This window comes from Nilaparvata lugens, chromosome 4, assembly GCF_014356525.2.
Source record: "Nilaparvata lugens isolate BPH chromosome 4, ASM1435652v1, whole genome shotgun sequence".
NCBI classification, from domain to species: Eukaryota; Metazoa; Arthropoda; class Insecta; order Hemiptera; family Delphacidae; genus Nilaparvata; species Nilaparvata lugens.
The window spans coordinates 65,608,931-65,627,470 of NC_052507.1; the positions used below are offsets into that span (position 1 = coordinate 65,608,931).

The 18,540-nt window shown below is 32.3% G+C and overlaps 1 protein-coding gene across 2 annotated transcripts in view; it reads left to right on the forward strand.

Annotated features, from left to right (window-relative positions):
- Positions 1-2,044: 2,044 nt before the first annotated feature.
- The window catches only part of LOC111051045 (cell growth regulator with RING finger domain protein 1), a 90,274-nt gene continuing 73,778 nt past the window's right edge, over positions 2,045-18,540 (forward strand). The window contains exons 1-3 of one of the 2 annotated variants that reach the window (XM_039426225.1): positions 2,045-2,485; positions 4,788-4,808; positions 15,532-15,689. In XM_039426225.1, coding sequence (XP_039282159.1) covers positions 2,376-2,485; positions 4,788-4,808; positions 15,532-15,689 — 289 coding nt within the window. In that variant the 5' untranslated portion in view covers positions 2,045-2,375. The remainder of the gene's footprint in view (positions 2,486-4,787; positions 4,809-15,531; positions 15,690-18,540) is intronic. The other variant, XM_039426226.1, reaches the window with a different exon arrangement.

Consider the following 18,540-nt stretch of genomic DNA (forward strand, 5'->3'; position numbering starts at 1 on the left):
CTCTCCAGAGTTGAAGTTATTTTTTAATCAAACAGAGTGGATGAAGACAAATTTGAGACTACAGGGCTCATAGAGGATAAAACTCCCTACAAATCTATACCAAATAGTTACTTGTCATTTTTTCTTGCATTAATCTCTAGTTACCTAGTGGGTAAAGCGAGTCTAGTTAGTATTTTTTCATTAACATAAAAATACATTTTTGGCTTCTTTAAACTTACTTAACTAACTTCAAAACTATTTATTCCTAATTTAATTTATTGCACGTAGAAAAGGAAAATTTCTGGCCCACAATTTGAGACCAAATTCAATTTTGTATTTTCAAAGGGCATCCGAGGTGGATTGCACTGAGAATAGAAAAAAATACTTTTAATAATAGTATTTCCGAAAACACAGTGTTGGTAAGAAGTAGGTCGAATTATAATGTTATATGACATCAAATTTTGTATATTATCTATTCATCCTTAAAAGGATTAAATCAAAGCCAGATCCGATACCTTGATTTGGAGTCAAGATATACTTTTGTTTTACGAAACTATTGCAGTTTCGGACTTCAGGGATGTCCTAGGGGGGAACCAAGCGGTGTAACGATGGGGACTTTTGTTTGAGACTATGTACTACTCCCAGGCACTATGGGCCGGTTTCCGAACTCGGGATTTAGCTAAGTTCTAGACTTTAACTAGCTTTAAACTCTGGAGTTGGAGTGGAGTGGCCGTAGTGGAGTGGATTAGATGCTGGCTTTGTAATCCAAAGGCCCGGGTTCGAATCCCAGCCCGGGCAAGATATTTTTCTCGGGCCACTCCCGTGTTTCGGACGGACAGGTTACGTCGTCGGTCCCGGCTGCCTAAAAAGCAGTCGTTAGGTCATGTCAGAGGCCCTGAAATTGATCAGTTGCGACCTGAAAACTCTGACACCAGACCTGAGCCAGCCAGGTCACACGCTATTATTATTATTAACTCTGGAGTCAGAAAATTGGCTTTCCGAGTAAGAGCGTTAACTTAGTTGAGGACTTAAATAGATTTTGGAGTTTAGAGATCATGTTAGACCCTGGAGTTTATAATTTCGCTTTCTGAGTGAAGGGCTTATAAGTCCAGGACTTGAATTAGATTCTCGCCTCTTTCCGAGTCAAGGATTTATCAAAAATTTATCAAATTAAGTCCAGGACTTAAAACAGCGTGATTTTAAACCCTCGACTAGGGTATAGGGTTTAAATTCAAGTTCTAGACTTAACTGAGCAAACACAATTCAGTTATTGTTTTGGAGTAGATAAAAAGCCAAATAGATGTCATGGAATACCTAAATTATTTGGATTAGTCCATCTAAATTCATAATTTATAGTTAGCAAGTTCATTTTGGAATAAAATTGTATCAGATTATGCGAAAAAACCTAACCTCATTTTACGACTGTGACATAACCTAAAAATGTTCAAGCAAAATAATACAAGAATTGCCTTGGAATTTATATTCCAATCTGAATGTTATTAATCAATGTCATATTCAACATATCAATAATAATAACAATGATAAATTATTATTCCAGTATTTTTTCAAAACAAATACGTTTTCAAACTCAATAGCCTAATTAAATTTTTATTCCAATGTCACTGGTTAGAATCAATAATAGATATAACGTAAAATGAGATGTTTATTCATTCACCTTTCAAAAGTTTTGCTTTGAATAGGCCTACAAAGAAATCGAAACGTATTTTTACAAAATAGTTTTTAGAGCATGCTCATTTGAATTGTCCCGCTGTAATCAGCTGTTTCCGTTTTGCTATAATGCCAACAATACAACAGCAAAATATTGTGAATTTCCCTTCTAGCAGTTATATCAGGAACATTATTGATAAACTTATATATTCTCACGTTTTAAAAACCATGATCAAACTTCAGTTAATTTTAAATGTTTTTGCTGATATTTATAAATTTTAAAAACTCATATTTGAGTTGAACTCTACTTGATAAAACAAAATTGTAGAAGATGATTTCTGGGAAATTTTATTTTTTGAGCAAGCCTGCAGATCAGCTGTTCTGTTAACCAGTATTGTGTCATACGTCAAAAGTGGACTTAGCAGCAAGAGTTGCATTTTACTTGGCCAGTGTATTTTCAAGATGAAATTGAATGGAGGGGACCAATAAGAAGAGAAATGGTAAAAAACGATCGGAGGTCGCGACGTTCTTGTTTTGGTAAACCACTTTCACAATCTCCAACCTCAGTCGGCTCCGGGATGGCCTGAATTAAACGTGCTTGACTCCAATCAGTGCTAAGTGCGTGAGCGTTGTATTTTGAACGGTTTGTAATAAATATTGATAAAAACACACAAGTTTATTTATCTAGACTGTTCTTTTGTTAATCGCGTGTTTGACATTTAATTAAGATGCTGGTCGCAATGACAGCTATGTTAGTTTCAGTGGCAGAGTTGTCAAACATACTCTCTGTGTTGGCTGTACTAGTATGCTTCTGTGGAATGGTCTTGTTTATCATGAGGTTAGTATATTGGTTTAAAAATAATAAGCTAGTTTTTACAATGTACCTTCTGCTATTTATATTTGAACATGCTTGTTGCACCTACACTAGATTACCCTATATAAGACATTGGGCAAAAGCTTTTTAAAACCTCTTCAATGTTTCTATCATTCTTTATCAATTATTTTTCCTATTTCGGTCATCCCAACGGTCCTATGTCCGAGGAGTCGTCATGGACTTTCAATGTAGATCATGCTAATTGCTAACAACTTAGCCTATATTGTATTATCAAATTAAAATAAAAAAATATAGCCTGCAATAGCTTATGAGTATAATTTGAAAACAGTATTCTATTGTTTTGTAGGATACTGTCAACAAACTTGTAGATCTTGAAGGAAGGTAGTTATTAATAGAATATAGATTCTCAATGTTTATTGTTTTGATATAATAAAACCTAGTTGATTCATCCAGCTATCTGCAAGATTGTAGAACTATAATTATTGCATCAGATCTTGATGCAGAATAAAGCTTTTTATTTAAAGGTCTAGTTATAGGCTAACTTAAACAATCTTTGGTAACAGAAATCTTGATGAGATCAGCAAATATGAGATAAATATGCTAGAAAATATGACGCCAGGAATGTTGGCATATAAACTGCAGTAAACATACCATATTTATTGTTCTTCAAGTTGAGTTCTGTGGACGTGATACCGGTAGCAAATTAAAACAATTTAACAGCATGTGAAGTAATGTCAATAAACTCTTTAGGCATAAAATTATATTGCTTACTTTCTTGAGAAAATTAGGGTAATATCATGGGAGTTTTCATATTAAGGATTCAAAAGCATTAACTAATGTAGCTTAGTAACTTATAATTTAGGAGGTTTACCCAGTATTAGAATGATCTTGGTAAAAAATATCGTTGGACGAAACTTGGAAAAATGCCCTAAAATTGAGAGAAGAAAAATAAAACTTATTAGGCTACTACATAGAATTTGTTTTTTATTTATTAGAAGTCCTCATCATGATTTCTATCATTCCTGACGGTTGTTTTATTGAGTTACAATACAAATATTCATAATAAGGATAATCAAGTAAACAACGGCGGAAATGATAGAAATCATGAGAACTTCTAATAAATAAAAAAACAAATTCTATGTAGTTCAAAATTCTTTGTAGTTTTCTGTAAATTCGTTTTCAATTATTTTTGAAATTAGTATTTGTGCCGGTACTGAATTCTATAGAAACCTTGTTGCACAATATTTTATCAAGACTATAACTTTAAAAATAAAAATTATTAATGTGGGAGGAAAATATTGACTTACTAAGAAACATTGAATAAGGAATAAATAAGAGGACAGAGTTGGTCATTTGACGTCAATGAAACCTACTGTTTTCATCCATAGACGACACATCAAACCAAGTCATTTTCTTTTCCATTCATGGTCAATTAGAGTTTCGAGCTGCTAATATGTTGCAGATCAATGTCTTATTTATATTTTAATAAAACATCTTTTCGAGGACAATCCCAATATTTTTATGTGGGTTCCAAACTAAAAGGAAACCTCAAATTGCACCTTGTCTGACAGCTCTACGGTATATAATCACTAGATATTTCTGTTACTGTTCACAAATGTTCATCAGTTACACAATCATCCTAAATAAATTCATCCTAATCGTTAACATTTTAAGGTTTGTATGATTAATGGTGTAGCTGTAATTTACTTGCTAATGACATGACCGTTAATTGCTCAAGGGGGGTAATATCATCTAAGATAAATGTGAATTCTCAATAGTTGAGATGAAATATTCTATTGCTACTTACGAATTTCAGTAGGAGTTTGCATGTCTTATATGATCCAATCAACACTTATCAAACCGATTCACAAAATATATTTATCAAACCGAAATTATGTTACAAAACAAATGGAATGTTAAAATGGTTGTGGATTTTCAGCCTTACTGGTAAAAAATTAATGTATGATTAAAGTTTCAAAGCCTAAAACATTTTTTTTAGAAAATAGCTTTGGAAAATTGAAGAAAATTTGTAGAGGTGCCATACTGAAAGAACCTTCTACTACCACTTACTACCGTACTAGGCCCACTTCTATTCATTTTCATACTACATGCATGTATTTTACATTCAGTTACAATTGCATTAATTCTACAATATTAAATTATTCTCAAAAATAGAAGACTCGTTAGTTTTATTTTAAATATTAGTGACTCTATTTACTTATTTCATAGTTTATTCCCTAGACTTTTTTAATTTTTCAAACGATATTATTTTCAAATCAATTAAAAGAGCTATTGTTTTTTGTAGATGGGCCCTAGCTGCGATAAGGTATGTTTGAAACCCAAATGTCCAGAAGTTGATAATTTTTGGTACAAGGTGAAAGTTGCATGAAAACGGTGTTCAACATTAATTTAACCCCAAACCCACTTAATAAGTTCAATAAATTTTCATCACCAATTAAGGAATAGGTAAATTGCATAATTCTTTATTATAGAATAATAAAATCTAAATAAAGTTGAATTAACATTATAAATTTAGCCCATGACTTACTTTAATAAAAACTTACTAACGAGTTTCTAGTCTTGAAGAATCACACAAACCTCATGAATGATCTGAAATATTGTCACATGATCACTTAAAATCATTATTCAAATCTTGTGCTTCACTATGATCTAATAATTTATCATTGATTATGCATTCATCATTTGAAATTGTTAACCTCATTGGTGTGGTGAATTCTGCTCTAATACTTGGCTTTCCTGTCCTGTTGCAGGTTCGATTCACGGTGAGATCAATCATTTTATTAATATATCATATAATATTCATAATTCATTAGCTATAAAATTCTTGTCAATCATCATCACCGCTGATCATATTAATAAGCTTAATCATCAATCACGTATCATCTTTATAAAAACATTAATGAGCATAACCGTCATCACATTAACATCTTCATGAGAATCATAATTATTTGACCACATTAATAATGCGTTTTCTAGCTCTTTTAATTTAAAATATTCTAAATTCGAGATGTATTGTTTGAAAGAAATATCGTTTGAATCAATCATCCAATTATCAAGCTCTTAAAGAAATAGAGTAATCTAGAATTTACTGCAGCTATGTAATATAACTGGAGAATTTTAAGTTTTACAGTGAATATTTGGCTATATTTTATAATAGGGAATTTCATAGGTCAAAAGAAAACGAACAAAAACTATTCTCATTGATTAATAATGCAATGCATTCTTGAATAGAATATGATGCTTTCCTCAGTAAAACTGGTTGATATATAATTTTAGAAAATTCTTTCATTTTTTTAAATTTGAGGGGAGTTGGGAGTTCTCTCAAAAAAATTTTCTGCATGATGTCCTGGAAGTAAGGCCATGAATGAAAATCCTATTGAAATGAAATGATGAATGACCCATCGAGGTTCATCTTCTAAGAGTCATACGGCTGTTTTCAATATAAATCCTGTAGGCTTCCGGTTTATAAATGTTTAATGATCTGGTATTATTAATCTGTATAATTGATATATAATAATTACAAATTGGCTATTTAGATGAAAAATCCATGATAAATTTCCAATCAATTAATCAAAATTTGAATTGGTTAATAGAAGACAATATAAATAGCAAGGAGAGAACCAATCTCTTGTATCCGTGCCAAAGTGGTGAGTGCCATAGGCCAGAGGTATCGTTTTTGCGTCTGTTCGAAAATCTGCTGCATTTGTAGATGCTGTCCAAGTTATAAAAAGTTTCAATTCGTTTTGAAAATGGATAATGCAGCCCTTGAAAATAAGTAAGCAAATAAATCAGCCATGTCTTGCAGACATTTGCATATGAATTAATGTGCATTCTATCACCTTATGTTGAGTAGGAATGTTTGTTGCCCTTTTCTTCAACTGAATAAATCAATGGATCAAGTTCGACAAAGTGAGATTCCATATTCTATCTAAAGTAGTTTCCATGATTCAATACTATAAAGCATTCGTTGTTCTAGTACAATCAACACGAATGATCTTCAATATGGGATGTAGCTCAATGATCGGGCCCGTATCTTAGTGATCTTAGTGCTCAGATGTGATGTGACTCCCATGAGATCTCATGTTGCACTCCCATGAGATCTGACACTCCCATTAAACAGGTGACCACGGAGGAGCCGACTCCGTTGAATATCATTTATGAGTTGAAATTCGGTTCCCGGTAATTTAGAACACATCCAAAGCTGTAGGTTAACTCATCTCTAATGATACCTCCCACCACCCATTCTCAAGCCTGGAGTTTAAGTGGGCATCACCCTCAGGAAATTTTGTATTCTGTACAAAATTGACTAAAATACTTGAATCTAATCTAGTAAATGGTTTACCATATTGAATAAGGTGAATTTCCTTATTTTGCGTTTAATGTTTTCTAAATTCAGTCATTAGTGTCCATTTTTGTAATTTGTATGGTCATTCAATAAATAAATAATTTATTTGGTTTGTGAATGGTACTACTTACCTTACATAATTGTAAGCTCTGGTCTTTGAAGCATATATGGTACATGAATTTAAAATATTAACTCCAGATTTTATCAAATACATTTTTTTATCAAGCCTTCATTGAGGTTTTTGTAATAGTTATTTGTACTTAATAGACTCATCGCCAATATAAAAAAATTAAGCATGAAGATTTCCTGAAAATCAATGATCGCACAATAATATTATGGAAATGGTTGGCCCAGCAGTTAGAGCCGTATCCAATCGCTCAGATCAAATAATTAGCGCCATCAAATAATTAGTACTTTCGGTTCCTCCATTGGAAGAGTGGCTGTTTCAGAGCAGCTCCACTAACTGACAGCTATGAGCTTCAAAAAATTACTTCTCGGTGGTTGGGAAACCACCTTATAGCTCAGGTCTATTGATCTCTTATGGTTATCCCTCCCTTCACTCACAAACAATCTGTGATCATCTTCAGTAGAAAATCAATTGAAAATATCAACTCTGATAACCTGTCACTCGGAAAAAGTCTTATGTCGGCATAAACATCCACATAAAAAAATAATTTGTAAAAACCAACTGTGGTAATTGGTGATCTGCCACTCGGGCCCTGCCATGCTCATAATATTCCACAATATTTGTCCACTTTCTGTCCTCGGCACTCTCCATATTCCCTCACGTGTATTGGTTCTATATATTTCTAAAATATATTTATATACATGAGATGTGAACGACACACAAGGTCAACGGTTGGCTGAGACCATTTTTTCTGGAGTAATGAAACCGCTATTTTAGAGATCAAACAAGAAACCTTTCGGTTGGTTGTTGCCAAACGTCTCGTGTCGCCTACTAAAACTGCATTATCGTTCAAGGCTGCAGCAAAGACTGAGTGTAGTTTTGAGATCTGATTTTTTTATTCTAAATACAGATTGAAAAGTCTGACCACAGTTATACTCTAACGATCATCACATTAAAAGTATATCAATATTGATTGAGTAGGCAGAAATATACCACAGTGATTGGTAGGTTTATTTAGAAGAAATGTGTTGTGGTTCATGAGAGTGAATTTATATTTTTAAGCCGTGAAAGTATTGGAGGTAGAGTAGGCTGATTATTTATACTAAGGCCAACGTGTGTTACAAAATCAGTTTGTAAACTGGTTAGATATCAGTTTTCCTTAAGTGCCTTCGTTCTAGAGTGTTGAACTTTTGTGTCAAAGTCGTACGGTTTTCCCGATCACCGATGTTAATGTTCCAAGAATCTTTTACTATCCATATGGGATTCGTGGTATTGCCATTTGAATTTAATTTGATATTCATCTTGTGTGTTGTACGTTTCCATTGCGAGTCTCAAATTTCTTATGTGAAGTACCATAATAAAAGAAGATGATGTGGGCTCGCCTTATATTGCAGCTAATTAAAAGTTGGGTCCATAAAGAACAACTTACAACCCATTAAAAATACCATAAACCACTATAATATGGTTTACAATTTAAGGATATCTATACTATATCATATTAAAATTTTCAGAGAAGTCCGCTTTGAAATGTGCATAGTATGAGCATCAGTTCTCAAAACTATATCATTTTGAATTACAGAGATTGAAAATTATTGTATAGCATTCTAAACTAGTCAATGGTCATTTACTAAAGAAGAATTTACAAAGATAATAAAGACCTTGTTAAGACAACAATTATTCTTCGTATTCAATAACTATTATGAATAGGCTATCTACCACAATGGCACAATATCACTGCATGAGAAGATTTTTTATTATCTTGTGGTTTTCTTTCGTATAGGGTCTAAGAAATAAATAACAAATTTCCTGAATTATGCTATCAAACATTTACTAATGAGCTATAAAAATTCAATCCTGCGATAGACACTCCTAAAATTTTATTATAGTGTGATGTAACCATTTAATAGCTGTATTATATGTGGTAGGAGCGTAGTAATAGCATTGAAAAACAGAATAGAATTTATTCTATACTCTGTCCAGACTGCCATGAGCGCTGAAAGATTAAGCCGACCCTCGCTCCCCCACGCCCAGGCACACACGCCCGGCCTACCTGCGCCATTGATATACTATGTATACTCCGTAGACCCCGTCCCTCTACTCACACACACAAAAGGAGACTGCGCTTGTGTGTGTGGGTAGTAGGAGGGTCGGCCTAAACCTTCAGAGCTCATGCCAATTTGGACAAAGTATAAACTCAAACTAACTAAACACTAGTAGCTTCATATTGTCTTTGGTAATAGTTTTCATACAGCCGTCAGGCTCAATTAAGTGACCTCATACACCCCTACATAGACAGTTGCTCTTGTAGGTTTATTTCATAGATTGCTTCAAAATATATCCTCTTTTGTATAATTTTTACCACCATATTTTGAAGAAAATATGATTCCTTATTTTATTCAAATAGTTGATTTTAGTTCTATTGTAGTAGTAACCCTTTTTTATAGTAGTTTTTCTTGAAGTTTGTTATGGTGGGTAGCCGAATTTGTGTTAATTTTTTAAACATTGTTTTTTAATGACCGAACTTATCTATTCACAACTATGATTCTTGGAAGCATTATCTTATTCACTCAAATTCCATGATACAATGAAAATTACGATGGTAATGATGATGATGATGATATGGAATAAAATTCTTCAAATTTATGATAGAGAATTGTGATAACCAACTTCTATAAAATGATCTCATCAATTGGCACAAAAACTCTATTTCATACTGGTTTATACTATCATTTCACTGAACTTGGTTCATAAAAGTCTCATTTGAAGCATATTGGTTGATGAAGTAATAAATTATTGCAATATTTGGGGCGCGGCAGCATAACAAGATGATTATAAAGACGCAACCTGATATTAGCCGAGGGAACTAGTCTAGAACAATGAGATAGATAGTTTCAGATAGAAGTACAAATAGAAGTATTGCATGCTAATAATAGTTATTAAAAATTCCACAAAATGCTGGCAATAGTTCCAGTCTTTGTCTCTTTTAACTGGTTAGTTATGGGAAAGTTCTATAACCTCCATGATAGCAGGTTGAATGTTATACAATCAGTGACAAGAATAAAACTGTTTCATGCATTTTTAAGTTCAGTTAAAAAATGGGCTATAAAACATCCATCTCCCCGATAATTATTTCATTAAAAATAATTTATCAAAATTTTTAGAACACGGTAATAGATACAAGATACCATAAATTTTTACATATTAAAAAAAAATAGTGAAGCGATTTGGTTTTGTGGTCGCTCCATGCTCCTACTATTCCCCTTGTAAGGGTGGCCACTTCAAGAGCGAAACTCCTCTAAATATCATTTTTTATTTTAAAAATCGCTTCCTTTTATTTTAAAAACCCACCTAAAGCTGTAGGTCCACACATCTCATCATCATACGTCTCATTACCCACGCACACGTCTAGAGATCATGTGTGAATCATCATCCAAAAAAGATGGAATGAGAGATTATCAGATTTTTCAAAATGATGAAATGAAAGAGTCAATTTACGGTTATTTCATTGTTGTAGATGTGAAAATGTGATGAAATAATTTGCTGATACATATCCAATGGCTAATAATAATAATAATATAATAATAATAATAATAATAATTTCAATTTTAATAATAATTTCAATTTATTTCATTTAAAGTTACATAGTATCATATACATACAGTGTTTTGTTGCTCCTCTAGCTTAGAGCTAATTGAGGAGTATTCAAATTTCATACTACATCATAATAGTTATATATTATATAATAATACTAGAAATGAAAATTTTTGTAAAGTGTTCTATAAATTGAATTAAAAGAGTCTATTATAGTTTCCATCTGGGATTTGATATTCAAAGCTCTAATTTCTACCACCTGAATCACAACATTAGTCACTCTATAATCTACTAAATCGGTGCTCAACCTTGCAGACAATAATAATAATAATAATAATAGTGAGGGTGATGCCCACATAAGCTCTTAGGCTTGTGCGTGGGTAATGAGTGAGAGGGATGATGATGAGAGATGACGACTACATTTTAGTTAGACGGGACCGACGGCCCGTAAATACAGCTAAATGTATTAGGTACTTGTATGTAGGAATAGTGAAAAGTGAAATGAAAATCACCAATTTATCCTTCCTATAACATTTTAGAATTATTGATGTATGCAGTTACAATCAGGTTATTCTGTTAATTTGCTTCATAAGCTATTGGTATATCATTACAAAAATGTATTTGTTGAGATTTAACTTGATAGTATCTCTCGTATCAGCCCGAAAGTATCTCTTTTAGAAACTTGAATCTCAAAGTAACTTGAAAGTATCTCTCGTATCAGCCTATATTATTGTTGAAGGGTTTGATTTGAGGTTTTAGTAAAAAAATAAGTAGAAACTTGAAAACTTCCATGAGTCTAAAATACACCCTTCCTTTTTACAACATTACAAAGAAAAATCTTTAACAAGCTCTCTATCTATCATTCCCCTCCACAACCTTAAAAAATTAATTACAGTCTTTATTGTTCAGCCTAGAGGGAATATCAATTTCTTTTTATCAATTTAGTATCTCATCATTGTTTTATATGCCGTTATCCGTTGTTGTGAGTAGGTGTCACTAACCCTTCGGGGGCGGGCACACTGTTAGCTCAGTGTATTGTTTCTTTCAAACTTGGCTTAATTACAACATGGTACCAGTATACCTGTACTGTGTAGTACTGTAATAGTAGGCCAATATTACAGTAAATGAAAATGTGTGATGGAAAAGTATATGCACCTATTGTGAGGTCCACGTTATAATGGCAGTATTTGATTAACATTAGTGTTGCCATCCTTGTCTATCATTTGACAAAGCAGATAGTGTTATTCTTTTCTAGCCCCACTACGTTGCTAGATCGTATTTTAACAATGTCGAAATATAATTAATTAACAAATATCAAATATCAATAACAGAAATATTATGTAGTCTAATCATTGAAAAATATTTTTCTTGGCGAATTGAAATATCAAACAAGAGCATTTGATACTACATCATATTTACCGATGTCAGCTATCCACTTTGGAAGGCAGTGGCAAGACATCAGAGGCAACGCTGTTCTCCTATCTTTCTCCACTGTCATTATAACGCGTACCCTTCACTACAGTAATATTCACTTTCTTGGTAAGGGCTACTCGTATTCACATAAAAAATCAAAATTTCATTTCATGAGAAATAATGTTTAAAAAAGGGTAGCCTACTTATTTTTCAAGTTTTTTTTTATTTTTGGGCCTAGTTAAAAATTGATATTTCAACCGCCTGGTGCAAAAACACTAATATTGAATATCTATTTCAGTATATAAATATATATATAGTTTATATATAGTTCATGTATATAAATATATAGGTTGTGAAGATAAATAAAAGTAAATCATAGACTCGAGCAAATGGCAGTTTAGCCGCTTGGTACAAAAACCCTAATAGGGGTATTACAGTATCGTGGGCCTTTATAATATGATTTGGAGTAAAACTATTGTAAATTACCCAACAACATTTTAGCCGCCTGATAAAAAACCTAACCCTTCAATGGTTAGACGTAGAAGTTGTGACGTAGAAGTATAGTCAATTATAAAATCCAAGTAACATTTTAGCTGTGTATTACAAAAATATTAAACCCCTCCATGGTGTGAAGTAAAAGTATAGTAGATTATAGCATCCAAGTAACATTTTAGCCGTCTGATACAAAAACCATAACCCTTCCACAGTGTTGAAGTAAAAGTATAGTAGATTATAGAATCCAAGTAACATTTTTAGCCGTATGATACAAAAACCATAACCCTTGCCTTGGTCACCGCTTTTTTATTCGCGCGAGACCATTGTCTGAAAACTATAGCCAATCAAGAATAATCCATGACTAATTTTTAACGGAGCAAAGACCTTCGGTTTGACAATAGGTTTCGTCTATCGTATCAAATCGCCGTCAAGGTAACATGTTTGACAGTTGTTTGTAAACAGCTGTTTAGGAGCTCTTTTCATATTTCAAGGTCAGCACTGTTTGATTATTGTGAATAATGATTGTCGCTTCTGTCATGTGATAACGATCCCTGACTATTCATTACAAGGGTCATTTCGCCGTTTCATCTTGTATCATAAGATTTCCTACTACATCTTCCGATTTCCATGTATTTTATTATAGAATGCAATGTGCATTCTTATAACTTGTTAAGACAACTGTCATGCAGCTTTCCGATCCCACTCCGATCCGATAACGGATGACAACGGCCTAGAATGGTGCATGACACACATGTCCGTCATGTGATCTGTCCCACCACTACCGTGTAGGATCGGAACGCTGCATGAAAGGTGTGTCACCGGCTTTACAGACTTTTTTCATTAATTTATTAATTGAGAACTATTTTCACGATAGGTTCCAATTGATTTGTGTAAACTTTTCTAATTTGAAAAATATATATAGTGTTAACTTCACGAATTGACACATTTTCAATTGAATTATAACACTTTTTAGATTTTAATTTAAAAAAACTCAGCTTCAGCTAAAGATTTGTACCATTCTTGAATTCTTACAAATTCTTACAAGTTTGTTCCAATTTAATAAAATCCAAAGTTTTGTTTCTGTACAATTCTTTTGAAAATAAACTTTTTTATTCTTTTGACAATAAATACTTTCTAACATCATCAATGCACCTTCTTTCTCTGCAAGACGCAGATATATTTTTTATCACAGTTCTGTAATTCTATGAAAGGGTTATAATTCATGAGTCATGCAGTAATCATAATTCAGAATAATATACAGGTACAATACTACATTCAATCATTATGATTATACCCTCTATCTCCTATTCTAGGAAAATGTTTTGAAAATTCCAACTTCAAATAGAGGAAATATTTGAAAAATATTCCTTCTATTTCAGAAATACTAGACGTCCATTGTCTGTCACAAATAAAATCATTAAATTTGTCAAGTTGCTAATGACACATAGAAATAGTCGGATAAAAATAGATTAGTTACGGCTGAGTTTATTATTATTAGTCTTGACCTAGAAATAATGGAAATTAACACAGAATAGGACAGAGTTTCTGAAATGGCATCTGTAAATAATAGGTACTGTATTGCATTTTGTATGAATAGTTTTTTCGAAAGTTGTTACTGAGCGTTTGGTATATTCATCATAGGATTCTACAATTCTCAGAATTTTTAAACTATAGATTAATAATTTGCTTGGTACAATGGACTATTTAGAGAGTTTTCAGAAAATTTATAATCTAAGATAATTAACTAATTTGCTCGATAAATGTTATTTTTTAATGGATTATTTGCAGAGTTTTCTTTCATAAAATTTATAATTTAATTAACATAAACAATTTCTCCCCTGTTGAAATTTTAATTCTCCAATAAAATTCTAAAGTATCTCTTCACTTTCATCTAAAATATCCCAAGCTACTCAGCGTATTCTCCAAGAACTAAATCAAAGTTACTGGATTAACTCACTAGCCTGCTATAAGTCTAGTTACTTTCGCTAGTTGTACATACTCGTAGCAGTCAGCTCTTTCAAAGATTTCGCAATGTCACCTGACCTAAAAAATGTCTCCAACAAGATTTGTCTCCTAAGTTCTGATACCCATCTAAACAATGGCAGCGACAATCTTTTTATCCATTTGGTTAAGTATAGAGTAGTTGTAAATGAAACGCACTTTCTCCATAGGCCTACTCTCTTGTCTCATTCGACAATTTGCATTTGTAAGTTGGGCCTTATGAACTGATGAGATAAGGTTCACTATCGTTTGCTCCACCCTATCTCACTATTTAATTCATGTATCGTGTTGTCTGCCACAGCGCTATGATAATAATGTGATGGAGAAAGTTTTGATATTTGATATGAGACATTGAATAAAATTTATGTCATCCGTGTAGAAGTGGTACATAGGCTTGTATCATATTATTATCATAGGTATAGTCATTATAGTTTATGTGATGTATGATTTAGAATGTACGTTCAGTAACTGTGTTATACTGTTTCTGCAATAATGTAGTTTGTACAGTGTTTATTACAGTCATACATTCTTAGAACTTGTATCAAATATCATAATTATAGTTCAAGAAGGTATCAATACCAAGGTACTTTTCAATCTGTATTTGACTGTAGAATTATTATAGATAAATAATTTGTGGGATGTTGTAGAGGTGATATTGATCGTTACATAACCATATTTAAAAAGTCGTTTTCATTCCAAAAATAATTGAAATTTTGAGATGCATTGGACAAGTCTTACTAGATACTTTATTATTTTTTTAATCAATTTTTTTTAGTGCCAAAACATTTGAGTCAAAGCAGAGAAGGTAGTTTCAAGCTGTAGAGTGTTGAAAATGATGCATGTATGTGAATGGGTCGAAACATATTGAAGCAATATGCATTATTTCAACAATCAAGCTTGAGGCTAACTTCACCGATCCACTATGATTAGATCCTTGACCTTTGACCCTTTTGAATATCTCAATAATATATAAAAATCTTGTTTCATTAGTGTTACAACGTTACAGTTGAAAATGCAATCACTGACTTGATTTTGTAATGAAATGTTGTTTTGCAGGAACATGACTGTGTTCTGGCTGCAAGGCGAGGAGTTGATGTTCGGTGGTTCGGTGCACCCAGCTGCCGCGCAACCCAGAATTCCCCAAATGAAGATGATGAAAGTGCACATACCTTTCACATTCAAGCTGCAGGAGACTTCCAAATCATCATACTCAGGTTAGTATTCAGCTAGAATTACTGGCTTCCTTATTCTTTTTTCAAGATACTCCTTCAGGTACTTCTTATAGGCGTATTCATGTCATGTTATATGTTGAATAAATTATTTATTCATTTTCATTTAAAATTGTTGTTAATTGGTGAATAAAATTTGATTTGATTTGATATGTTATTTCTATCTCAATAAAAGTGGTAGCTGTAGAACAAATTTAAGGATAAATTTGTACATGTGGAGTCGCTTACTTTTGTTTTGGTACCGGTACAAACCGCATATAATGTGGTCCTAAAAACACGTTAAAACATCATATGAGGATCGACACTTTTCTGTGAATTATAGATGAAAATACTAGAGGGCAATCTGGATGATTATAGAAAGGTGTCAATTAATATTAGTTATATCACCTATTAATATGGATTGAATGGTAATTAGACTATTCTAGAAATTAATCAGATATATTTCTGAGAAATCTACTGCTATATCCATGGCTATTTTTTGCAGATCAGGACTCAAGCGTTGTCTAATTTTGCGCTTACTATTGTCCTGGTCCCTGAAATTAGACTAGCAAATTTTAACACGAATCGGGTTAGTGGATAAATCTTCATCAGTTTTAAAAATCTATATTTAAAATATGCTTATGCCTCTTATCGGTCGACGTATAGGTTGTCCACCTTTTATTATAGTCATACAAGATTTTATTCAATTGAGTTATAGTATTTCATATTATATTGAAATCTAGGGAAACTTTGATGAAAATGTAATAAACTAGTAGTTCTGTGAACAGTAGACCTCGCGCTCAGTGAGTTACATTGACCTGTTGTTGTTTTCTCAAAAATTAATAAATAATTTATCAATTGAAAATGTCTAGAAAAAATCCTAAATAAACATAGAGCTTTCTGTCCTATATCGTACCGTGACGTGTCGTCCCGGAATGTGAGTGTGAGCGCTGTTATCAGGTCTGGCTGCAACTGTCTACAACATCAACGTTAGTATCAACGGGTAGTATCAAAGACCTTAAAGGTGCATAGACTCACATGCAGCGCTAGTGTCGTACTTGGAATTGAAATCCGCCATTGAGGGGGCAACCCATAAGATTATTACATACCAATGCCACCAATGCCTTTGTGATCTATAGTATTACAAATAAATAATATATAATATCTCGTGCTAAAATACCCCAATGGCGGCCTTCAATTTCAAGTAAGAGCTATCATTGGAAAGGCATAGGCATTGTGGGTCTATATCTCTTTAAGGTCTTTGGGTAGTATTATAGTCAACTGTCTACTAACGTTAATGGAAAGATACATTTTCAAGATGTTCGATGTTTTTGAACGGGTAGTATTATAGTCAACTGTCTACTAACGTTTATGGAAAGATACATTTTCAAGATGTTCGATGTTTTTGAACGGGTAGTATTATAGTCCACTAGACAGCTGATTTATGATGAATAATTCTATAGTCTGATTTTTACGGTAATATTGGCGTATGAAGGAGGCTCCTTTTTCCTTTTATATTATCATTAAAATGCGCAATTTAAAAAGGAACATACCTGTCAAATTTCATGAAAATCTATTACCGCGTTTCGCCGTAAATGCGCAACATAAAAACATATAAACATTTAACATTCAAACATTCAAACATTCAAACATTTAAACATTAAGAGAAATGCCAAACCGTCGACTTGAATCTTAGACCTCACTTCGCTCGGTCAATAATGCTTCTCATAATTTATAACAATTGTGATGTCATTCTTAGCGGTTGTGGTATACCAAATCGTTATCTTGACATAATTCATTATGTTGTGTGCTTAGTTAATAACAGAATACTCACTATCAGCTTTCTTGTTTTCCTATTCGTTATTCAAGCAAATATCCATTTGAATTCAATTCATGGTTGTTACTCAGTAATTGTAGGTAAATACAGTACTTAGTTAACTTGGTAATTTGAGGTACCGTACTTCCACTTCTGTAGATAGAGTACGCAGTTATCTTCTAAATTAATTTACTTCCACTGGAGAATATTGGTAGACTGTAAACTTAATGCTATTGCATAACGTTTGAATGAACATTCATTACCCTTTAGTTACATGAAATTCCAATCATTATCTAGTTTATAAATAGGTAACAAAATTCATGAATGGTCTAGCTTGAAAATTTAAATTCATTTGTTGAATATTGTGCTAAGAATGGAATATATTAATCTGTTGAAAATGTATTATTTATGAATATTCATAGTGTATCAATGTATTCTTCCTACTTCAATGCAGAATTTCAATAGTTAAATTAGTAGACCATTTACCAATTAATAGAGAATCGAAAACTTTCCACTCATAATCAATCTATTAAAAACTCAGTTAATAATAAATATTATTATCAAGAATAACTGGAAATCGATTAGTAGCTATAACCATAAAGAAAATATAGCATTATATGTTATGCTATCTCTTCTCTATGTAAAAAAATCTTGAATGGGGTAACATTTCTTACACTCATCTCAATAAAGGAGTAATTCAAAAATAATTATCTCAATCAGTGTAGTCTCTCCAACAATCCATCTATCCAATATAAAGATGCATGAAAAGTATTCTGATGAGTATTGAATGAAATTTTCTTCTTTGCACTCTAATACTCATTTTTAAGAAAATGTAAATACAAAATGTATGGTCGTCAAAAATGGTTATTTTACAATATTGAAGGCTTTGTTGTTAGAATTAAACTCCATATTTTGCAAATCATAAATTAATAAGAGAGCATTTAGTAAAAAATAAGTATACAAGTAAAGTTTATGCACTGAAAAAATTAAAAATACAACCAAATCCAGGAAATACTTCTCATATTTTAGGTTTATTGAGTA